Here is a 25,001-nt window from a genome sequence, read left to right on the forward strand (position 1 = left end):
CTGGATAGCCAATAATTGTTATTTACATCCGTGTGGAACCCTATCTTGCGTCAAACCTATACATTTTGTGAGATTGGTTATGATTGTGAATGTGGATGCATGTCAATGTCAACACAATTGTTATATAACTAGCTACTAAAATGATTTACAGTTGCTGATGTTACACGTTTGCTAACAAGTTACAAACGCAAGGCATGGCGCATAAGTTAGCAGGCATCAGTATAACTAGCTAGCCAACTTCCGTCGTGGTAACGTTTGCTGGTAAACCTAGCTTTAGGGGTCTGGTTGTAACTTAGTAGCTTCCTGTTTAATCAAATCAAAGTTTATTTGTCACGCGTGCCGAATACAACAGTGAAAACGTACAGGCTCTAACCAATAGTGCAAAAAAGGTGTTAGGTAAGTAAAGAAATAAAACAGTAAAAAATAACATTAGCGAGGCTACATACAGACACCGGTTAGTCAGGCTGATTGAGGTAGTATGTACATGTAGATATGATTAAAGTCACTATGCATATATGAACAGAGAGTAGCAGTAGTGTAAAAGAGGGGTTGGTGGGTGGTGGGACACAATGCAGAGAGCCCGGTTAGCCAGTGTGCGGGAGCACTGGTTGGTCGGGCCAATTGAGGTAGTATGTACATTAATGTATAGTTAAAGTGACTATGCATATATGATAAACAGAGAGTAGCAGCAGTGTAAAAGAGGGGTTGGGGGGCACACAATGCAAATAGTCCGGGGAGCCATTTGATTACCTGTTCAGGAGTCTTATGGCTTGGGGGTAAAAACTGTTGAGAAGCCTATTTGTCCTAGACTTGGTACTCCAGTACCGCTTGCCATGCGATAGTAGAGAGAACAGTTCATGACTGGGGTGGCTGGGGTCTTTGACAATTTTTAGGGCCCTCCTCTGACACCGCCTAGTGTAAAGGTCCTGGATGGAAGGCAGCTTAGCCCCATTAGTAGCTATATCTAGGAGTAAAGAGAAGAGGTTATACAATTTAGATACAATAGATGTCCAATTTGTAAAACCGCTTCATTTTGTCATATGACTACCTCTAGTTACTTAGGTAGCTAACTAGTCTAGCAGGATAGCTAAGTTAGCAAACAGAAAAGGTATTTGATTCCCCCCCACTGTTACACAGTAGTATGTTAGCCAGCAATACACACTATGGGTGTCAGTAGATTAACTAAAGTTAGCTAGCAGGTGGCTTGCAGGAAAAATAACTTACTTAGCCACTGTATCTGCCCTCTTGGTGCTGGCATCAGCTGTAAATGAGCTTCTAGCTAAATCCAAGTCTTCAATTTCCAATCCGCTTCACTATATCTGGTTGAAACATGGTTAAATGTCACCAAGTAGCTAATAGAACATCAAACAATGCTCCCTTGTCAAATTCATGTTGATGAAAGGAATTACTTGAAGTCATTGCCGTCTGGTCAGGTCCTTCAGTTTTGCCCAAAGGATTGTGTTCATTTAAAAAAAGCCAGCCTTGGGGGAGGGATGTGGCCAGAGCACGAAGCACCGCCCCACCCGAGTTGTAGTCTTTCAGAGACTGGAAAAAATGTCAGCTTGTATATTTAGCCATTCATCCTCTGATAGGAACCTCGCTGAAAGACATCCAATGGCTCTATCGAACAAGGACAACCATATCTACACGCACAAAAACGCATAGTGTGATCAGTATAACAGTCTTCACGAAATGCCACAAAGCAGGACTACATTTATTTTATCCAACTTCCCAACAGGGTGGGGGGGCCTAGCCCCCCTGGACCATCCCCCAGCCATCCTCACATACTTTGTGCCCCCTCAGATTTTTGAGGTACATGACACCCCTGGATATTTCTACCATTTGTCCATGAATTCAGGTAATCACTAGTTACCACTGACACAGTTAAAATTGGCTGTAGTAAAAATGAGCTTTTTGGTCTTAATTTAAGGTTAGTCATAAATTTAGCCGTGTGGTTAAGTTTAGGTTTAAAATCTGATTTTAAGAGACATTGTAGAAATAGGCCGGGTTTATGACTTTGTTACTGTGGTAACTAATGACAACCGTCAGGTCTTTTCTGATTTCATTGTGCATAAAAATACAGCTTGATAAATAATTAAATACTATTGTGAAAAGTGAATATACACAGAATACAGAATATACAAAACCAAACCAGTAGTTGTTTATTTAGTTGTATGACAACCTACACTCAGGAATGTCGTCAGGAATGGAAACAAATGATATTCAAAAATAAATATGATCCTATATTCATTTGCATTAGGTACAAAAGGAGTACACTGTAGTTCTATTATTTGATAGGAAATATGCAAAATGTCAAGTTACCCCTAATTTCTTACCATAAATTGCAGTAAAACATTTGACAACTAAACCACGATATAATAACTCCCCAAATACTCAAACTGAAATCTGCTATAGCCATATCTAAATACCAGGTTTCAAAACATAATTTATTTTTTACATAATTCTAGCTATAAGTTAAATATACTGAACAAAAATATAAATGCAACATGTAAAACTGAAATAAAAGATCCCAGAAATGTTCCATACTCACAAATCTAATTTCTCTCAATTTGTTTACATCCCTGTTAGTGAGCCTTTCTCCTTTGCCGAGATAATCCATCCACATAACAGGTGTGGCATATCAAGAAGCTGATTAAACAGCATTATCATTATACAGGTACACCTTGTGCCGGGGACAATAAAAGACCACTTTAAAATGTGCAGTTGTGTCAAACAACATAATGTCTCAAGTTTTGAGGGAGCGTGCAATTGACATGCTGACTACAGGAATGTCCACTAGAGCTCTTTCCAGATAATTTAATGTTCATTTCCCTTCCATAAGCCACCTCCAACATCGTTTTAGAGAATTTGGCTGTACGTCCAATGGGCCACACAACCGCAGACCCACGTGTAACCATGCCAGCCCAGGACCTCCACATCCAGCTTCTTCACCTGTGGGATCGTCTGAGACCAGCCACCCAGACGGCTGTTGAAACTGAGTATTTCTGTCTGTAATAAAGCCCTTTTGTGGGGAAAAACATATTCTGATTGGCTGCGTCTGGCTCCACAGTGGGTGGGCCTATGCCCCCCCCCCTGTTAAATCCATAGGTTAGGGCCTAATTTATTTATTTGAATTGACTGATTTCCTTATATGAACTGTAAAATAGTTAATTGTTGCGTTATATATTTTTGTTCAGTATTAAAAAAACTATTTTTTGCAGAAACAAAGTTGGACAAGTAGTTAACGATAAGGTCTACCCACATGGCTGTCTGTCAGGCAGGGATTATAGTCAAATCACCATTTATCTCCTGCTGTAAGTGAGGATCAGTTCATCTGAGGATCCAAAAAGACTGTATAAGTCTCACATGGCACCTTATTCCCAATATAGTGCACTACTTTTGACCAGGTGGCACCCTATTCCCAATATAATGCACTACTTTGGCCAAAGCTTTGGTCAAAAGTAGTGCAATATATAGGGAATAGGGTGCCATTTGAAACACTAAATGTAGCTTCAGTCACATGTTAAGTAGTGGCCTCTCTTCTGATAGTCTGCCAAGGTGTCCATTCCATTCAACCGTCTGTAGCCAGAATCAGCACAGCCCCGAAAATACCCACGTTATGCCCCATCAGCTTCAACTGGTTCCAGAACTCTACATGGCGCGTGTTGTGCCAGTAGCCCAGGTTACCGTCGATGAATAGCAGGATGAGGGGCAGGACCACGGCCAGGATCTGTGAAGCTAGGCGGATATAACAGCCAGAGAGGAAGGCCAGGGCCAGCACTCCAAACAGCACCACCAGTAGCATTAAGGTGATCTCCCCACCAGGGATGTGATTCAGGTAGGCCATCCTGTCCTCTTTACTGTGCTGGAGGGAGTACACCTGGTGGAGGGAACACAGCGCTGCATTGAGTTGTTATTTAGGCTGCTACTGTATATTTGTTGGACTCACCATTCAGTTTATTGCACCTATTTGTACAATGATTTGATCTCTCTCGCTCTCATATCTGATTAGGACACAAATGTCAAACTTGACACTGGGCTATTTAAATCAGGGAAAATCTAGGCCTTTTGATATCCGGGTTTCTAGGTCTGCAATAATTGATTTTAAGGATGGAGGAAGGGGATTCCCATCAGAGTGCTTCTTTCTAGGTCAAACACTGTAGCTAAATCACTGAAGTAGGTTGTTTGTCTTACCATACAGATGAGGTAGACCCCTATGAAGACCTGTCCGGTGGACTGCAGCGATCTGGTGCGATGTTTCTGTCTGTATACCTCCCCCGCACCACTGGCTAGGACCAGGAAACCCCCGATGATAGCCAGGGTTCTGGAGTACATCCTTACCTACAGGATCACACAAGACACAGAAGGTCAGTTGAGCATTCCTAGAGATGTAGTGAAGGGGGGATGCAAACACTTACTACATTTCTTCAACACAATGTTTTAATTCATCCTAAAATAGGATCATCTTAGTCATGTCAGTTTTTTTGGGCCCAGCACCCAGTATTAACCCATAATAAGTTATGACTAAATAGAGCCCACTATTCATTGTCTTTCGACAGGTGGTGTCATTCCTTCACAATGCACAGTTCTCAATGTAGACAGAGTTGTCACTCTCCACAAAACATTTCTTACCCCCAGGATACTTCAGCTGTGGTTGTCACACTATCTACTCCTCCTCACAGGCAGTACTCACCTTCAGCCAGTCACTATAGTGCACTTGTTCACCAATATAAGAAGCGTAGGTGCTGATAGCTAACTGTATGGCGGCCCCCAGTGCAAACCACCTCCTCTTCACCCCAAAGGACATGAAGCTGGCACAAAGAACTGATGCCCCCATGTCAAAGTACAAGTAGGGAACCTGGATGTCAGGTTTCCTGGAGATTAAGAAAAAAGCACATATAATACAAAACTGAAATGGTTAAATATTCAAAAATCATTGTTCAAATCAAGTAATTGATCACACTCATGGTTAACAATAACTATGATTTCATACCTCCAAAGACAATGAATATCTCACTTAGCTACCTTAAAGTGGAACTGACAGCGTTTTAACTACTTTGCAGATATGAAACAAACATACAATCAGTTTATGCTACAAAACCACCTTTATAAGAGGTTATAAAAATAGGTTATATTTGACTCAATTCCATGACGTACAGTAAGGCATTGTTGGCAGTAGTCTCGGGTGGTTTACTGTGTATACACACACCGGGGTATTTGGAAAAAGCCATGGGATGGTTTTCAATACCATTGAAACTATTTCAAGTTTAATACATTTTGAATAATTGTAGCTACTTTAAGTAAATACCTGCAGTCAACTTGTGCAATATGTTAGGAGATAAAGAACAATGTGTTCTTCATTTCAGCTGTCACATTGTGAAGTTTACTGTAGTCCCCAGTCAAGCACACGATAAGAGACCGGGGCCTTGAGTCACAACTGTTTGCCAGCTACATATCTTATAACTATTCAATTAACTGTCTAAAATGTGCTAAATGCTCTGCAGTTGTGCATTTGGTTTGCTAATTTAGTAGCTAGACAGTTAAGTGTTTACGTGCTTTCAAATTTAATAATTTGCTTGGTAACAGTAATCATGAGTAGAGGTCGACCGATTAATCGGAATGGCCGATTAATTAGGGCCGATTTAAAGTTTTCATAACAATCGGTAAATCGTCATTTTTGGACACCGATCATGGTCGATTACATTGCACTCCACGAGGAGACTGCGTGGCAGGCTGACTACCTGTTATGTGAGTGCAGCAAGGAGCCAAGGTAAGGTGCTAGCTAGCATTAAACATATCTTATAAAAAACAATCAATCTTAACATAATCACTAGTTAACTACACATGGTTGATGATATTACTAGTTTATCTAGCTTGTCCTGTGTTGCATATAATCAATGCAGTGCCTGTTAATTTATCATTGAATCACTGCCTACTTCGCCAAACGGGTAATTTAACAAGCGCATTCACGATGCACCAATGTGTACCTAACCATAACCATCAAAGCCTTTCTTAAAATCAATACACAAGTATATATTTTTAAACCTGCATATTTGGTTAATATTGCCTGCTAACATGAATTTCTTTTAACTAGGGAAATTGTGTCACTTCTCTTGCATTGTGTGCAACAGAGTCAGGGTATATGCAGCAGTTTGGGCCGCCTTGCTCGTTGCGAACTGTGTGAAGACTATTTCTTCCTAACAAAGACAGCCAACTTCGCCAAACGGGGGATGATTTAACAAAAGCGCATTTGCGAGAGAAAAAAACAATCGTTGCACGAATGTACCTTACCATAAACGTCAATGCCTTTCTTACAATCAATGCACATAAGTATATATTTTTAAAACCTGCATATTTAGTTAAAATAAATTAATGTTAGAAGGCAATATTAAACTAGGAAATTGTGTCACTTCTCTTGCGTTCATTGCACGCAGAATCAGGGTATATGCAACAGTTTGGGCCGCCTGGCTCGTTGCGAACTAATTTGCTAGATTTTTACGTAATTATGACATAATATTGAAGGTTGTGCAATGTAACAGCAATATTTAGACTTATGGATGCCACCCGTTTAGATAAAATACAGAACGGTTCCGTATTTCACTGAAAGAATAAACATTTTGTTTTCTAAATGATAGTTTCCGGATTTGACCATATTAAATGACCTAAGGCTCGTATTTCTGTGTGTTATTATATTATAATTAAGTCTATGATTTGATAGAGCAGTCTGACTGAGCGGTGGTAGGCAGCAGCAGGCTCGTAAGCATTTATTCAAACAGCACTTTACTGCGTTTGCCAGAAGCTCTTCGCAATGCTTCAAGCATTGCGCTGTTTATGACTTCAAGCCTATCAACTCCCGAGATTAGGCTGGCAATACTAAAGTACCTATTAGAACATCCAATAGTCAAAGGTATATGAAATACAAATGGTATAGAGAGAAATAGTCCTATAATAACTACAACCTAAAACTTCTTACCTGGGAATATTGAAGACTCATGTTAAAAGGAACCACCAGCTTTCATATGTTCTCATGTTCTGAGCAAGGAACTTAAACGTTAGCTTTTTTACATGGCATATATTGGACTTTTACTTTCTTCTCCAACACTTTGTTTTGACATTATTTAAACCAAATTGAACATGTTTCAATATTTATTTGAAACTAAATTGATTTTATTGATGTATTATATTAAGTTAAAATAAGTGTTCATTCATTAGTTGTAATTGTCATTATTACAAATATATATATATATATATAAAAAAAATTAAAAAAAATCAGCCAATTAATCGGTATCGTCTTTTATTGGAGGACCAAAATCGGTACAGGCATTGAAAAATCATAATCGGTCGACCTCTAATCATGAGCCTTGATGGCTAATATTTGCTTTGTGCGTGCAGAAAACTGTAGTTTGAGTTACTTGTGTTGTTTAGGTCAGAAAATGTACAAACATTTTCAATATAGCTCATTAGCATTCTCTATGGGATTTGACATGTACTTGTTAGCTTTGCTAACATTCGGATTACTGAGCATCAGTGGGGTTACCAATATCCCGGTATGGCACAAGGTCGGTATGACAATCTGGATACCGCCAAAGCCTAGTTGACAGAATAGATAAATGCAGTTCAATGCATGATTAATATAATTCACCAATACATTTCTTGGTGGTCCAAAAAATATTGCTCTCAGGTTATAAATCACAGCTGGCCTGGTACATCGTTTCCTGACTCCACCCAGTCAGGATGCACTGTTTTAGATTCAATTACTTAATATTTTGGACAAAAACTGACAAATGTAACTAAGACTGGGAATGGCAATACAAATCAAAATAGCAAGGGCAATGATCACAAGTCAGTCAATGTTGCAAATAAGCTAGCGTATATTTATATAATTATTTATTTAGCAAGCTAAAAATCACAGAGCATAACGTTAGCTAGCTAGCTGCTGGGAGGGTGTCATGTCATTGGAGCAGTGGGTGAGTGACCTTTTTCCCCCTCAGCGTTTTTCAGTGGCTCAGCTAGAGATGCAGGTGTCATTTGGTTAGCTAGCAAGAAATTAGGGATTTTCTTAAAACTGCATTTGTTGGTTAAGGGCTTGTAAGTAAGCATTTCACTGTAATGTCTACACCTGTTGTATTCGGCGCATGTGACAAATCACATGGAAATGTGAATTGCTTTGATAGCTAGTTATGTTGAACGACTTTTTCAGGGTGTGTTCGTAAATTCACTCAGGCTTTCTACTTCGATTTCAGAGCACTCTCGGTTAAGTGTGCCAGAGCGCAGAATACCTGATGATTTTACAAACGCACAACATCCGCTGAATATGACTGGTTTCAGTAAAAGTCTGCACAAAAAGTTATTAAATTGTTGCCAGCAGCAGTTGGTCACTAACGCTCTTGATAACCTGTAAACAGTCTAACCAGCTCTGCCAGGGCGAGTGAAATGGCCAGAATGAGGTGTTCTCTCATTTGTGTCGAAGGACTGTAGCTCACAAGCTAGCCAACTTTAGCCAGGTAGCTAAAGTTGAGCGTCCAGTGTGAATTTATGAACAGACACTGACGACGCTCTGAACTTAGGAACGAACCAGAGAGCACTGACACACTAAAGGCAATTTACGACCGCACCCTTAGTTGTCAGTCAAATGTATTTTGGCATCGATCAAATGGGCGGGCAGGCAGAGAAGTTCCCATTCAGTTGTAAAAATGTGGGTTGGGACAGTCATGCATGGGCAGGCAAGCTGCAGAAGGGCGAGCAGGCTACTATTCCAAATCGTTTATCGGTGCAATTTTAAAGGCTAACAATTTTAAAGGCCAACTAGAGTTTGAGATGGTTTATCTAATGTTTGCTCGTTAGATTTTTCGCTCATCTCGCTCTGGCTAGCACAACTGAGAGCATCCTGTCGGGCTGCATCACCGCCTGGTAAGGCAACTGCACCGCCCTCAACCACAAGGCTCTCCAAAGGGTGGTTTGATCTGCACAACGCATCACCAGGGGCAAACTACCTGCCCTCCAGGACACCTACAGCAGCCGATGTCACAGGAAGGCCAAAAAGATCATCAAGGACAACAACCATCCGAGCCACTGCCTGTTCACCCCGCTACCATCCAGAAGAGACTGAGAAACAGCTTTCTCAAGGCCATCAGACTGTTAAACATCCATCACTACCACAGAGGCTGCCTAAATACAGACTTGAAATCATTGGACACTTTAATAAATGGATCACTAGTCGCTTTAATAATGCCACTTTAACAATGTTTACATATATTGCATTACTCATCTCATATGTACAGTTGAAGTTGGAAGTTTACATACACCTAGGTTGGAGTCATTAAAACTTGTTTTTCAACCACTCCACAAATCTCATGTTAACAAACTATAGGTTTTGGCAGGTCGGTTAGGACATCTACTTCGTGCATGACACAAGTAATATTTCCAACAATTGTTTACAGACAGATTTTTTTCACTTAATCACAATTCCAGTGGGTCAGAAGTTTACATACAATAAGTTGACTGTGCCTTTAAACAGCTTGGAAAATTCCAGAAAATGTCATGGCTTTAGAAGCTTCTGATGGGATCATTTACATAATTTGAGTCAATTGGAAGTGTATCTGCAGATGTATTTCAAGTCCTACCTTCAAACTCAGTGCCTCTTTGCTTGACATCATGGGAAAATTAAAAGAAATCAGCCAAGACCTCATCCTTGGTAGCAATTTCCAAACACCTGAAGGTACCACGTTCATTTGTACAAACAACAGTACGCAATTATAAACACCATGACACCACGCAGCCGTCATACCGCTCAGGAAGGAGACACGTTCTGTCTCCTAGATATGAACGTATTTTGGTGCAAAAAGTGCATATCAATCCCAGAACAACAGCAAAGGACCTTGTGAAGACGCTGCAGGAAACAGATACAAAAGTATCTATATCCACAGTAAAACCAGTCCTATATCGAAATAACCTGAAAGGCTGCTCAGCAAGGAAGAAGCCACTGCTCCAAAACCGCCATAAAAAAAGCCAGACTATGGTTTGCAACTGCACATGGGGACAAAGATTGTACTTTTTGTAGAAATGTTCTGTGATCTGATGAAACAAAAATAGAACAGTTCTTTGGCCATAATGACCATCGTTATGTTTGGAGGAAAAAGGGGGAGGCTTGCAAGCCGAAGAACAACATCCCAACTGTGAAGCACAGGGTGGCAGCATCATGTTGTGGGGGTGCTTTGCTGCAGGAGGGACTGGTGCACTTCACAAAATAGATGGCACCATGAGGAAGATAAATGATGTGGATATATTGAAGCAACATCTCAAGACATCAGTCAGGAAGTTAAAGTATGGTCGCAAATTGGTCTTCCAAATGGACAATGACCCCAAGCATACTTCCAAAGTTGTGGCAAAATGGTCCAAGGACAACAAAGTCAAGGTATTGGAGTGGCCATCACAAAGCCCTGACCTGAATTCCATTGAAAAGTGTGGGCAGGGGCCTCCCGGGTGGAGCAGTGGTCTAGGGCACTGCATTGCAGCGCTAGCTGTGCCACCAGAGTCTCTGGGTTCGCGCCCAGGCTCTGTCGCAGCCGGCCGCAACCGGGAGGTCCGTGGGACGACGCACAATTGGCCTAGCGTCGTCCGGGTTAGGGAGGGTTTGGCCGGTAGGGATATCCTTGTCTCATCGCGCTCCAGCGACTCCTGTGGCGGGCCGGGCGCAGTGCGCGCTAGCCAAGGGGGCCAGGTGCACGGTGTTTCCTCCGACACATTGGTGCGGCTGGCTTCCGGGTTGGAGGCGCGCTGTGTTAAGAAGCAGTGCGGCTTGGTTGGGTTGTGCTTCGGAGGACGCATGGCTTTCGACCTTCGTCTCTCCCGAGCCCGTACGGGAGTTGTAGCGATGAGACAAGATAGAAATTACTAGCGATTGGCTACCACGAAAAATTGGGGAGAAAAGGGGGTAAAATATATATTTTTTTAAAGAAAAGAAGAAAAAAAAATGTGTGGGCAGAACTGAAAAAGCGTGTGCAAGCAAGGAGGCCTACAAACCTGACTCAATTACACCAGCTCTGTCAGGAGGAATAGGCCAAAATTCACCCAACTTATTGTGGGAAGCTTGTTGATGGCTACCTGAAACGTTTGACCCAAGTTAAACAATTTAAAGGCAATGCTACCAAATACTAATTGAGTGTATGTAAACTTCTAACCCACTGGGAACGTGATGAAGGAAATAAAAGTGGAAATAAATCTCTACTATTATTCTGACATTTCACATTTTTTAAATAAAAGTGGTGATCCTAACTGACCGAAGACAAGGAATTCTTACTATGTCAGGAATTGTGAAAAACTGAGTTTAAATGTATTTGGCTAAGGTGAATGTAAACTTCCGACTTCAACTGTATACATTGTATTTTATACCATCTATTGCATCTTGCCTAAGCCGCTTTGTAATTTCTCAACCATATATTTATATGTATATATTCTTATTCCATTCTTTTACCTAGATGTGTGTAAGGTAGTTGTGGAATTGTTAGATATCGCTGCACTGTCGGAACTAGAAGCACAAGCATTTCGCTACACTCGCAGTAACATCTGCTAACCATGTGTGTGTGGCCAATAAAATGTGATTTGTTGATGTGCATAACTGGTTGTTTGATCAATAGGACTGAAGTTCCCAAATATAAGAGGACTCCTGTGGTATTTATATATTTGCAGAAATCTATTCAGGTGTATTTTGTGAATGCGTTCTAATGATCTAAAGTTGCTCTGTTGCTACTTCATGTAAACACACAATCCAGTTCAAAGTTAATGATGGCAGGCCCATGTGGCAAATGGTTTATTTGCATATAGGCCTACTGTAGTTCTGATTGGATATGGCACACTGGTCTGTGTAGACTCCAGTCCTGGACAAGACAGGTGTTTTTAATTAGGTTTTATTTACTGCAGTGTCTGTTAAATTGCCCAAACAAAACAGCCACCTCCCACTCTATATTGCTATAGAATTTTCACAAATGCTGTACTATACGTAATTCCCAAACATTCTATGAATTTATGAAAATTACCATATAGTGCTGGCTTGTCAGAAAATGTAATAAAAAAAACATGTAATATTATTACACCTGGGGGTGTATATGAACAGATTTTAATATGACTTAATGTTAAAATGCTGTCAGTTCCACTTTAAACTGAATACACTAACTGTAAATCGCTCTGGATAAAGCATCTCCTTAGTGACTAAAATATTAAGGACTTGGCATTCTTCTAAAAAAAACAATAATACATGAATGAATGGTTTATATGCCATGTGAGAAGATATGCCACGCAGTCACTGTTACTATATATTTACAGTAGTAGACCATATGACTTGATCAAAGCAAGGTAACTGGAGACTCCACCAGCTAGATTACAGGGTGGTGCACTCCTATTTAAAGATGACAGAAATATCACCCTGCCATAACTAGAGCCAGATGGCTCACAATCCCGGAAGTTGTAGCTTCTGTAGTTTTATGTTCTTTTACACAACCAGGTGACCACGTTCATAACCCAGAAAACGGTACCTGGCATAGAAAAGCCACACTAGTGTAGTAAATATGTCTGTCAATAATGTAGCTCAACTAACAAGCAAAGTGACGCTGTAAAGCCAACCCTCTGTTAGCCGATTAGCGGCTAGCCGACGTCTGCAGAAACGTGACCAGTACTCACATACATATCCACCACGCTTACCTTTTTACATCCGCGCGCTCCGCAAAGAGCATCAGCATTGTAAAGCAGTTCCAGAAACCAAATCGTGTCAAAATAAAGGCGCCAAATTGACAGAGGCGCCGGAGAACTTGCTTACTGCTAGGGGCAGCCATTATTGTTACTACAGTGTTACACCAGCAGTGGGCCACAACTTCCTGTCTAGAATTGTCGATCATTTTCAAAATAAAAGTTTACCATATTACATTAAAGATAGACTCCGCGCAACGACATTTCCACGAGCAGCACCGCATGGGCACGTCCAAGCGAATCACTTTTGTCGCCTATCAAATTGTGATGCATTATGGGGATACAAATTGTCTGGCTTGTCGACTGCATGAACTTTACAAAAACCATGTCAAAGGTCATGAAGTTGACTGCAAGTTTCTGCAGTTGCTCTTCACCAAATTCATCCTGCAGCAATTTTCTGCATCGTAGGAGGCTCTATAAAAACGGCACAGTGGACACATCATAATACCCATAAAACTTAGCGGTAGGTAATGTTCCAATAATGTTTTCACAATTAATTTTTGCTTCTGGATATTTTAGAACTACTTCATATACAGTGCATTCGGAAGGTATGCCGACCCCTTCCCCTTTTATACATTTAATTACATTAGCCTTATTCTAAAATTGCTAAAATACATGTTTTCCATCAATCTACACACAATACCCCATAATGACAAGGTGAAAAGGTTTAGAAATTTTTGCAAATTTAAAAATGTAAGTATTCAGACCCTTTGCTATGAGACTCGAAATTGAGCTCAGGTGCATCCTGGTTCCATTGATCATCCTTGAGATGTTTCTACATCTTGATTGGAGTACATCTGTGATAAATTAAATTGATTGGACATGATTTGGAAAAGCACACACTTGTCTATATAAAAGGTCCCACAGTTGACAGTGCAAAACCAAGCCATGAGGTCGAAGCAATTGTCCATAAAGCTCAGAGACAGGATTGTGTCGAGGCACAGATCAGGGTAAGGGTACCAAGACATTTCTGCACCATTGAAGGTCCCCAAGAACACAGTGGCCTCCATCATTCTTAAGTGGAGGAAGTTTGGAACCACCAAGACTCTTCCTAGAGCTGGCCAAACTGAGCAAATGGGGAGAGAAGAGCCTTGGTCAGGGAGGTGACCAAAAACCCAATGGTCACTCTGACAGAGCTCCAGAGTTCCTCTTTGGAGATGGAAGAACCTTCCAGAAGGGCAACCATCTCTGCAGCACTACACCAATCAGGCCTTTATGGTAGAATGGCCAGATGGAAGCCACTCCTCTGTAAAAGGCACATGACAGGCCGCTTGGAGTTTGCCAAAAGGCACCTAAAGGACTTTGACCATAAGAAACAAGATTCTCTGGTCGGATGAAACCAAGAATGAACTCTTTGGTCTGAATGCTAAGCGTCACGTTTGGAGGAAACCTGGCACCATCACTACGGTGAAGCATGGTGGTGGCAGCATCATGCTGTGAGGACGTTTTTTAGTGGCAGGGACTGGGAGACTAGTCAGGATCGAGGGAAAGATGAACGGAACAAAGTACAGAGAGATCCTTGATGAAAACCTGCTCCAGAGCACTCAGGACCTCAGACTGAGGCGAAGGTTCACCTTCCAACAGAACAACCCTAAGCACACAACCAAGACAACACAGGAGTGGCTTCGGGACAAGTCTCTGAATGTCCTTGAGTGGCCCAGCCAGAGCCCGGACTTGAACCCGATCAAACATCTCTGGAGACCTGAAAATAGCTGTGCAGCGATGCTCCCCAACCAACCTGACTGAGCTTAAGAGGATCTGCAGAGAAGAATGGGAGAAACTCCCCAAATACAGGTGTGCCAAGCTTGTAGCGTCATACCCAAGAATACTCAAGGCTGTAAATTGCTCCCAAAGGTGCTTCAAGAAAGTATTGAGTAAACAGTCTGAATACTAATGTAAATGTGATATGTTTTTTAAAATGTGTAATACATTTGCAAACATTTCTTAAATCCTGTTTTTGCTTTGTCATTATGGGGTATTGTGTGTAGATCAATGCGGGGGGAAAAAACAATTTAATCAATTTTTGAATAAGGCTGTAACGTAACAAAATGTGGATAAAGTCAAGGGGTCTGAATACTTTATGAATGCACTGTAAGGTCTGTGTTTCATGTAGGATTACCCTGGCGTGACGTTTTGCTAGCAATGTAATTGTTTCTTGGACAAAGTAAATTCTTAATATATTCGCCTCAATTTACTCAAAAATTCTAAATGCTAATTAGCAACAGGGAGTCTGGGTTTGGCAGATGCCATGTGAATGCTACCTGCCCCAATGCAGTGCCAACTAACGTTTTTTGGAGGAGGAATAATGGTCTGGGGCTGTTTTTCGTTGTTCGGTCTAGGCCCCTTAGTTCCAGTGAAGGTAAACCTTACAGCGTACAATGACATTCTAGACAATTCTGTGCTTCCAACTTTGTGGCAACAGCTTGGGTAAGACCCTTTCCTGTTTCAGCATGACAATGCCCTCGTGCACAAAGCAATGGTTTGTTGAGATCAGTGTAGAAGAACTTGACTGGCCTGCACAGAGCCCTGACCTCAACCCCATTGAACACCTTTTGGGATGAATTGGATCACCAGGCCTAATTGCCCAACATCAGTGCCCAACCTCACTAATGCTGGTGGCTGAATGGAAGCAAGTCCCCACAGCAATGTTCCAACATCTAGTGGAAAGCCTTCCCAGAAGAGTGGAGGCTGTTATAGCAGCAAAGCTGTCATCAAGGCAAAGGATAGTTATTTGAAGAATCAACCAATTTAAAATATACTTTGATTTGTTTAACACTTTTGGTTACTACATGATTCCATATGTGTTATTTCATGTTGATGTCTTCATTATTATTCTACAATGTAGAATAGTAAAAATTAAGAAAAACCCTTGAATGAGTAGGTGATCTAAACTTGACCAGTGGTGTATATTTACAACAACAAAAAATGTATGGGGGATTGGAAATGATGCAGACAATTACATTGGTGGAAGCCACAATATTAAAGCTGATCTAGCCTCTAAATTTAAAAAAAATAAACTACATGTAATTGTCTTTGAAAGATTCAATTGATATACTGTATAATTCCATTAATTCATATGGAGGACTGCACCATAGAGAATGGTATGGGTGACGCCATTGAGGGATTCCACCATGTTAAAGTAGTCAACTGGGTGGGGCTTCTTATGGGTTATAGCCTCAATGCTGCCACAGACGCTATAATGGCACATATATAAAGATGCGTCCTCTATCGCTATTGACTTCTCCTACTGGGGAGTCCAATTTGGCCAACCAGTGGCTTCAAAGCCTCTCATTGGCCAATACATAGCATCAGCAATTTTTATTTATTTAACCTTTATTTAACCAGTCAGGCCAGTTGAGAACAAGTTCTCATTTACAACTGCGACCTGGCCAAGATAAAGCAAAGCAGTGCGACAAAAACAACACAGAGTTACACATAGGATAAACACACGTACAGTCAATAACACAATAAAAAAATCTATATACAGTGTGTGCAAATGTAGTAAGATTAGGGAGGCAAGGCAATAAATAGGCCATAGTGGTGAAATAATTGCTATTTAGCATTAACACTGGAGTGATAGATGTGCAAGTAGAGATACTGGGGTGCAAAAGAGCAAAACTAAATAACAATATTGGGATGCGGTAGTTGGGTGGGCCATTTACAGATGAGCTATGTACAGGTGCAGTGATAGGTAAGCTGCTCTGACAGCTGATGCTTAAAGTTAGTGATGGAGAAGTCTCCAGCTTCAATCATTTTTGCAATTCGTTCCAGTCATTGGCAGCAGAGAACTGGAAGGAACTGGAAGGAAAGGCGGCCAAAGAGGAGTTGGCTTTGGGGATGACCAGTAAAATAAACCTGCTGGAGCGCGTGCCTGCGTGTTGCTATAGTGACCAGTGAGCTGAGATAAGGTGGGGCTTTACCTAGCAAAGACTTATATAGATGACCTGGAACCAGTGGGTTTGACAACGAATATGGGCCAGCCAACGAGAGCATACCGGTCGCAGTGGTGGGTAGTATATGGGGATTTGGTGACAAAATGGATGGCACTGTGATAGACTACATCCAACTTTCTGAGTAGAGTGTTGGAGTCTATTTTGTAAATGACATCGCCGAAGTCAAGGATCTGTAGGATAGTCATTTTTATGAGGGTGTTTACCAGCATGAGTGAAAAGGCTTTGTTGCGAAATAGGAAGCAGATTCTAGATTTAATTTTGAATCGTAATTACTTAATGTGAGTCTGGAAGGAGAGTTTACAGTCTAACCAGACACCTAGGTATTTGTAGTTGTCCACATATTCTAAAGTCAGAACCGTCCAGAGTAGTGATACTAGACGGGCGGGCGGATGCGGACAGCGATCGGTTGAAAAACATAAATTTAGTTTTACTAGCATTTAAGAGCAGTTGGAGGCCAAGGAAGGAGTGTTGTATGGCATTGAAGCTCGTTTGGAGGTTTGTTAACACAGTGTCCAAAGAAGGGCCAGACGTATACAGAATGGTGTCGTCTGCATAGAGGTGGATCAGAGAATCACCAACATCATTGATGTATACAGAGAAAAGAGTCGGCCAGAGAATTGAACCCTGCGGCATCCCCATAGACTGCCAGAGGTCCGGACAACAGGCCCTCCGATTTGACACACTGAACTCTATCTGAGAAGTAGTTGGTGAACCAGGCGAGGCAGTCATTTGAGAAACCAAGGCTGTTCAGTCTGCCGATAACATGGAACCCAAACCGGCTGCGCGCGTGCGCCATCGTGCGCTGTCGTGCATACATTTATTTTGTCCCCCTACACCAAACGCGATCACGACACGGAGGTTAAAATATCAAAACAAACTCTGAACCAATGACATTGTTTTGGAGACAGGTTGAAAAGCATTAAACATGTATGGCAATTTAGCTAGTTAGCTTGCACTTGCTAGCTAATTTGTCCTAATTTTCTAGCTTGCTGTTGCTAGCTAATTTGTCCTGGGGTATAAACATTGAGTTGTTATTTTACCTGAAATGCACAAGGTCCTCTACTCCGACAATTAATCCACACATAAAACGGTCAACCGGAGCGTTTCTAATCATCTCTCCTCCTTCCAGGCGTTTTCATCTTTGAACTTATATGGTGATGGCATCTACACTTTCATAGTATTACCACGACAACCGGCAAAACAGTTCGTCTTTCAATCACCCACGTGGGTATAACCAATGAGGAGATGGCACGTGGGTACCTGCTTCTATAAACCAATGAGGAGATGGGAGAGGCAGGACTTGCAGTGCGATCTGCGTCAGAAATAGGAATGACTTCTATTTTAGCCCTTGGCAACGCAGACGCTCGTTGGCGCCCGCGAGCAGTGTGGGTGCAATAATTGAATAACATGGATTTCTAAATTTATTTTGCAACGCTCGCACACGTGATGTGTCCGGTCTGGTCAGCATGTTAGAATGTAGTGATTGATATAGTCGAAAGCCTTGGTCAGGTCGATGAAGACGGCTGTACAGGGTTTATATACATCATTGTTCAATGCTCTTAGTTGCTGTGGAAATTGGAGCGGCAGTTAACATGCAACCAATATCATGGTTCTATTCAAAGTTCTAGAAGGATCTACTTGAAGAAAAAACAGAGTGCCCCTGGAGGCCAGGGTCGTATGCACACTAAAGCAAACTGTAGCAAAGCGGTTTGCAACGGAAACCGTTTGTCACGTTAAAATGTTTTGCGACATGAACAGTTTGCTACGCTGTGCACTAATTACTAATACCCATGGGTCAGCCTTGGCATAGTTACCCTGGAGCAGATTAAGGGTTAAGTTCCCTGCTCAAGGACATAACAGTAGGAGAGGGTATCCAGAATACACTTCTTACCAAATATTCCCAATCAACCTGATTTCACTACCACCGGCAAAACGATAGGGATTAAGCTCTAACTTTATTAACCAATCAACCTGAGAAGTGACTAAATTACAGCCAACATAGATAGTTTTAATTGCCTTATGGCAGTAATAAACTTGATGGGAAGCATTATAATTCACTGTAGCTCTGCTGCCTTTGAAGCAACAGTAGAGTTTATTGTATTTCACACACTGTGTGGAAGAGCAATTCAGAGGTATCCATATGAATAGAATATATCATACTTAAATTGTTCAGCTGTTCGGTTAAGACAGACATTCATCCTCTAGAATGCACAATGGAATACACAGTCCAATTCAGAACTGGCTCTGCAGCACAGTCCTAGCTAATCGTATGTTGAATTTACAGTAAAGGTGGTCAGTTAAGTGGTAGGCCTATCTTTTGCCTCACAGGTTCTGTCCAGTGTTCAACTCTTACCATGTGGCTTATCAGGTGAATGTCTGCGAAAGACAGACCCACCTGTGGTACATTAAGTCCAGAGTGACGTCGGTCTCACTGCCTAATCTATGGTGGGGGGGGGGAGAAAATTAGACTAACCCAGATCCTGAAATGTCATATGGGCGAAACGAGTGCCAGTGAAGGCTTTTCCAGCGATCAATGGTAGAGAAAGAGAGACAGACACACAGAGTGAGAGTGTGAGAAAGAGAGCTAGCGAGCAAAACCAGGCTACACTGGACTAGTGTAATATGTTAACTGTCAACATTAGAATGTACAACATGCCTGATTGGATATTGGCTATTGGCTATTGATTCTGTGTTACATTTGTTCTTGAAAGGCAATGCAGCTTAATTATGTATTGCATTTTACAGTTAGTTGTTCCTCACTATTTATCCGATACAGTCAGGTTGGAAGTAGATTTCATTTATTCCTGTTACAGGACCTCTCAGGGACGTCATGCACCCCAAAAATCTGAGGGGGCACAAAGTACATAAGGATGGCTGGGGGGTGGTCCGGAGGGGAGCTATGGCCATAAGTTAGAGAATTTTGCATTTTTCAAACACCTGAAACAGCCTTTTCCTGCAGTCTGGAGCCATAATCATTATGCTTAATTCTGTCCAAAATATGTTTTTCATCTTAGCATACCTCTTGAGCTGTCTGTGGTTCATTTTTTAAAACACAGGTGTCAAACTCATTCCACGGGGGGCCGAGTGTTTCCGCTTCTCCCTTGTACTTGATTGATGAATTAACATCACTAATTAGTTAGGAACTCCCCACACCTGGTTGTCTAGGGCTTTATTGAAAGGAAAAACCAAAAACCTGCAGACACTAGGCCCTCCGTGGAATGAGTTTGACACCCCTGTTTTAAAAGCTTAATATGCTTCTCTGCTAAAATCTGGGTAAAATATATATTCCTTTGAGTCTTATTTAGTAATTGCTTGCTATTCTAGTCTAGTTGTCACATTCCTGACCTATTTCTGTTAGTTTGTTGTATGTGTTAGTTGGTCAGGACGTGAGTTTGGGTGGGCATTCTATGTTTTCTGTTTCTATGTTGGTTTATGGGTTACCTGGTATGGCTCTTAATTAGAGGCAGGTGTTTGGCGTTCCTCTAATTGAGAGTCATATTTAGGTAGGTTGTTTCACAGTGTTCGTTGTGGGTGGTTGTCTCCTGTGTCAGTGTTTGTCGCACCATACGGGACTGTTCGGTTTGTTTGTTCATCGTCATTTATGTGTAGGCTATTTTCCCTGTTCCTGCGTTCTCGTGTTTTATTGTAAGTTCGTATGTCCAGGTTTGTCTACTCCGTTTTGTTATTTTGTTAATTAGTCAAGTGTATTTCGTTTTCGTGTTCCGTCTTTACTCTAATAAATATCATGTCTTCACAATCCGCTGCATTTTGGTTCAATCCCTGCTCCTCCTCTTCGGATGAAGAGGAGGAGGACAACCGTTACACTAGTCTAGTCTACCAACCTTGCCAGCAGGCATGCCAGCTAAGATAGTTAGACAGGCTAGCTGCTCTAACTTGATTGATAGCCTGAAATTGATTCTGGTAGCTAGTTATGAGTTTGGGAACCAATCTGGGCTAGCTAAAGCCAACTTCATAAAAATTCTAGGTGGCTAGTAGTATTAGAGAAGCAACAAAAAAAAAAATTTACAGGACAAATCTCAGGGGGCATATGCCCCAAAGATTTGGACGGGCCAAATCATTGAATCCCTATTAATTCAATAGGATCTCTGTGGACCTAGTTGTAAAGATTTGTCATTTACCTTTAAAAATGTGCCCCTTTTATTATTTGTTATTGTGGCATAAACACAACCATTCATGATTTCATCTGATTGTTTGACAATCACTTCAAAAAGGGCTCCACTCGCAACATATTTCCTGTCTCCAAACACTGGTGAATGGAGAGAGACATCTGTTACACAAAACATCAAAAAGTGTAATGACATTTGGCCACAATTTATGCGTCAGTGTTCTCATCGAATCACATCGTATTTTGGAGCATATACCACCTGTTTACTATGCCTCTGACATGCGGTAATGATAAATAATGGTGTAGTTCTTTTGATATTTTGTTGGAATTATTGCAATAGTGGCGTACCGCCACTATTTTTTTTGCCGGAATGCCGTACCGAACTGGCTTACTTTCACCCCTAGATACAGTATGATCAATACTTGTTGCATAACAGTATTACATTTGATTGGAATATGACTTAATGGAGGTGGGCCTATGATTACACTAATTATAGCAGACTATAGGCTCCATCAGGGGTGATCTGACATCATTTGGTTGGAATGACAGAGAGATGCGGGGAAAGGATTGGATTGTGTATGAGATCAGATCCTCTTCATGTAGACTGTAGTGTGCTCTAATTTGTGTAATCATGGGCTGACCTCCATGTGTGGCATGCCAAGGGCCTTTGGCATTAAGTGAGGCTAATGACGCAGGGACTGCCAGGGATTGCCATTGTTGACCTGCTCTATGGTACTTCTTTTTAATTTCCCTCTGAAAACTGACAAAAAAGTATTATTCTTTATGCTATAGCCTATGTGATTGTAGGACCATATTTGAAATGTTGGTTTGCTGAATTAGAATTACATCTGATAACATGAAATGATATACAGTACCAGTCAAAAATTGACACCTACTCATTCCAGGATTTCTTTATTTTTACTATTTCCTACATTGTAGAATAATAGTGAAGACATCAACACTATGAAATAACATGGAATCATGAAGTAACCATAAGTGTTTAAAATCAAAATATATTTTATATTTGACATTCTTCAAAAGTAGCCACCCTTTGCCTTGATGGCAGCTTTGCACACTTTTGGCCTTCTCTCAACCAGCTTCATCATCTGGAATGCATTTCAACTAACATGTTTGTGTTGTTTAATGTGGAATTTATTTCCTTCCTAATGCATTTGAGCCAATCAGTTGTCTTGTAGTGGTGGTATACAGAAGATAGCCCTATTTGGTAAAAGACCAAGTCCATATTATGGCAAGAACAGCTCAAATAAGTAAAGAGAAACAACAGTCCATCATTACTTTAAGACATGAAGGTCAGTCAATACGATACATTAAGAACTTTGAAAGTTTCTTCAAGTGCAGTCACAAAAACCATCAAGTGCTATGATGAAACTGGCTCTCATGAGGACCGCCACAGGAAAGGAAGACCCTGAGTTACCTCTGCTGCAGAGGATAAGTTAATTCGAGTTACCAGCCTCAGAAATTGCAGCCCATATAAATGCTTCACAGAGTTCAAGTAACAGACATCAACATCAGCTGTTCAGAGGAGACTGCGTGAATCAGGCCTGCATGATCAAATTGTTGCAAAGAAACCACTACTAAAGGACACCAATAAGAAGAAGAAACTTACATGGACCAAGAAACACGAGCAATGGACATTAGAACGGTGGAAATCTGTCCTTTGGTCTGTTGAGTCCAAAATTGAAATTTTTGGTTCCAACCGCCATGACTTTGTGAGATGCAGAGTAGGTGAACGGATGATCTCTGAATTTGTAGTTCCCACCGTGAAGCATGGAAGAGGTGTGATTGTCTGGGGTGCTTTGCTGGTGACACTGTCTAATTTAGATTTCAAGGCACACTTAACCAGCATGACTACCACAGCATTCTGCAGCAAAACGCCATCCCACCTGGTTTGCGCTTAGTGGGACTATCATTTGTTTTTCAACAGGTGAATGACCCAACACACCTCCAGGTTGCGTAAGGGCTATTTGACCAAGAAGGAGAGTGATGGAGCGCTGCATCAGATGACCAGGCCTCCACAATCACCTGACCTCAACCCAATTGAGATGGTTTCGGATGAGTTGGACCGCAGAGTGAACGAAAAGCAGCTAACAAGTGCTCAACATATGTGGGAACTCCTTCAAGACTGTTGGAAAAGCATTCCGGGTGAAGCTGGTTGAAAGAATGCCAAGAGTGTGCAAAGCTGTCAAGACAAAGGGTGGCTACTTTGAAGATTCTCAAATCTATTTTGATTTGTTTAACACTTTTTTGGTTACTACATGATTCCATACGTGTTATTTCATAGTGTTGATGTATTCATTATTAATCTACAATGTAGAACATAGTAAAAAAAGAAAAACCCTGGATTGAGTAGGTGTCCAAACTTTTGGCTGGTACTGTATGTACAGTATATACACAGTTGCATACATGTTATGTACAGTTTATGTACATACAGACATTCTACGTGATAGCCTATGACGCCCCCATGAACTGCACAGGACCCAATTGCTTGTTATGACAATACCACCCACTCAGTGTCCGAATCCACTAAGATGGTACATACACATTGATTTTATGTGTGTTCGTCGCATCCCGCTCAGGGTGCTAGTGTTGAGGATTCGTAGGTTTACAGCCCCTTGATTGTTTAATTAGATCATAGAGGATTGGTGAAAATCCTGTACCGACCTCTCCCCAAAGCAAAGCCTACCTGGATCAGCTTTGCAGCTGAAGAGGGGTGAGGCGGAGACCCATCAGCGAGTCAGTCAATGCAGTTACTGTCTATCAGAAAGCAGCTTACAATAGCCAAGCCCCTAGGAGCTAAGACTCTCTCTGTTGGATACCCCACCATTCAACAGGTAAGAGCTGGGTTACTTTAATTCTTGTGTTTTCCTTTTATTTCTGATTAACATTGTCTGTTTAGAGTTGATGTAGTCCGTTTTGGTTAGATAAATATTTTTATCAGATGAATGTGCAACAATTAGAGCAACAATAAAAACAAAAGGATATGGATTGAAAATGTTGAGAAAGAGAAACATGAATTGATGAGCCTACATGAATTGATGAGCCTACATGAATTGATGAGCCTACATGAATTGATGAGTCTACATGACTCATCTGCCAGTGATGCTCTAGCTGTCTGAATACCACATCTATTCCTGGTTTCCTACTAACCTTTTTCTGGCTCCATTTTCCTTTCAAAGGCAAGATGGCTCGTGATATGTCTGATAAGGAAATCCTGCAAATGGAGCTGGCTCAGCTAAAGATTGAAGTTAGCACAACACGCACAGCTGTGAGTATCTCTTTACAATATTACATCATATCTGAAGTGAAATGTTACCAAATCATAGAACATGTATCGTGAAAGATGGCAGTGCAACAGTGTTCTATTTGATTTAGATTGCAATAAATCAATATACGTTTCATAGAAAGATGGTTACAAGGAGTGAAAGAAACATTTGTAAGAATGTACAGTTAAATACTATTTTGCTGCACACAATCTGCATTTGTATTTCCTGTTGTACTGCAGATTAATGAACATTTCATTTTTTATGTAACCACAAAACAAGCAAAGAAATCGTGGAGTATTCTCTCGCATGAGAAAAGTATTCTCATTATTTTGCTCTTCACATCACCAGGTGTCAGTAAATTGCAAGGAGACAATGGAATGGGTGGAGGCCCAAACAGAGGGCGACCCACTCATAAAGGGCGTGTCAGATGACAAGAACCCCTACAAGGGTGACAAGGGCGGCTGCATTATAACCTAGAATACACAAACCCAGGGAAAAGAAGCCACACATTTTGATTTAATGAGAAACAGTGGAGGGCATTCAAACAAATATGTAATCTGATATTTGGACAGACAGAAAGACAGCGCAGAGACAAAAGGACAACTACAACATTTGTGGTGATGTTGTATTGTTACAAGATGCCAGATTTCCCTTTTCACCATCTCTGGATATTTTCTGTTGATATCATTGTGTCTCTGTCAAATTGTAAATAAACACATCTAGCTGTGTAAGGCTGTTACCTAGCTCATCTTGTGGTGTTATTCACTTTACTCTGCTAAATTAAAAGCACCTTCATTGTGATTAGTCTTCTTGCTGCTTGATGAAACTATAACAAATATTGGGGTATAGTAAGTATAATAATTTACATGTATACTATGTATGGAAAGTATAGTATAC

General features: G+C 41.1%; 2 protein-coding genes across 2 annotated transcripts; one reads left to right on the top strand and one right to left on the bottom strand.

Annotated features, from left to right (window-relative positions):
• Positions 1-2,139: 2,139 nt before the first annotated feature.
• Positions 2,140-13,236, bottom strand: tmem101 (transmembrane protein 101). The gene is made up of 4 exons (XM_055890122.1): positions 12,697-13,236; positions 4,694-4,874; positions 4,195-4,341; positions 2,140-3,880 (listed from the first exon to the last, which is right to left on the bottom strand). The coding sequence occupies exons 1-4, from the start codon at positions 12,888-12,890 to the stop codon at positions 3,572-3,574; spliced, it is 831 nt and encodes a 276-aa protein (XP_055746097.1). The 5' UTR covers positions 12,891-13,236; the 3' UTR covers positions 2,140-3,571.
• A 10,245-nt stretch (positions 13,237-23,481) lies between these two features.
• Positions 23,482-24,847, top strand: gngt2b (guanine nucleotide binding protein (G protein), gamma transducing activity polypeptide 2b). The gene is made up of 3 exons (XM_055889513.1): positions 23,482-23,672; positions 24,018-24,106; positions 24,453-24,847. The coding sequence occupies exons 2-3, from the start codon at positions 24,023-24,025 to the stop codon at positions 24,579-24,581; spliced, it is 213 nt and encodes a 70-aa protein (XP_055745488.1). The 5' UTR covers positions 23,482-23,672; positions 24,018-24,022; the 3' UTR covers positions 24,582-24,847.
• Positions 24,848-25,001: the final 154 nt, after the last annotated feature.

This window comes from Salvelinus fontinalis, chromosome 30 (genome assembly GCF_029448725.1).
Source record: "Salvelinus fontinalis isolate EN_2023a chromosome 30, ASM2944872v1, whole genome shotgun sequence".
NCBI lineage: Eukaryota > Metazoa > Chordata > Actinopteri > Salmoniformes > Salmonidae > Salvelinus > Salvelinus fontinalis.

What these genes read in the sequence shown, in the direction of transcription:
- tmem101 (XM_055890122.1), bottom strand. Translation starts at nt 12,890, where the DNA reads ATGATCGACAATTCTAGACAGGAAGTTGTGGCCCACTGCTGGTGTAAC. An exon ending in GAGCGCGCGGATGTAAAAAG is followed by an intron (nt 4,875 to 12,696) that starts GTAAGCGTGGTG and finishes CTTAATCTCCAG; the next exon opens with GAAACCTGACATCCAGGTTC. An exon ending in GGGTCTACCTCATCTGTATG is followed by an intron (nt 3,881 to 4,194) that starts GTAAGACAAACA and finishes TCCCTCCACCAG; the next exon opens with GTGTACTCCCTCCAGCACAG.
- gngt2b (XM_055889513.1), top strand. Translation starts at nt 24,023, where the DNA reads ATGGCTCGTGATATGTCTGATAAGGAAATCCTGCAAATGGAGCTGGCT. An exon ending in TTAGCACAACACGCACAGCT is followed by an intron (nt 24,107 to 24,452) that starts GTGAGTATCTCT and finishes TCACATCACCAG; the next exon opens with GTGTCAGTAAATTGCAAGGA.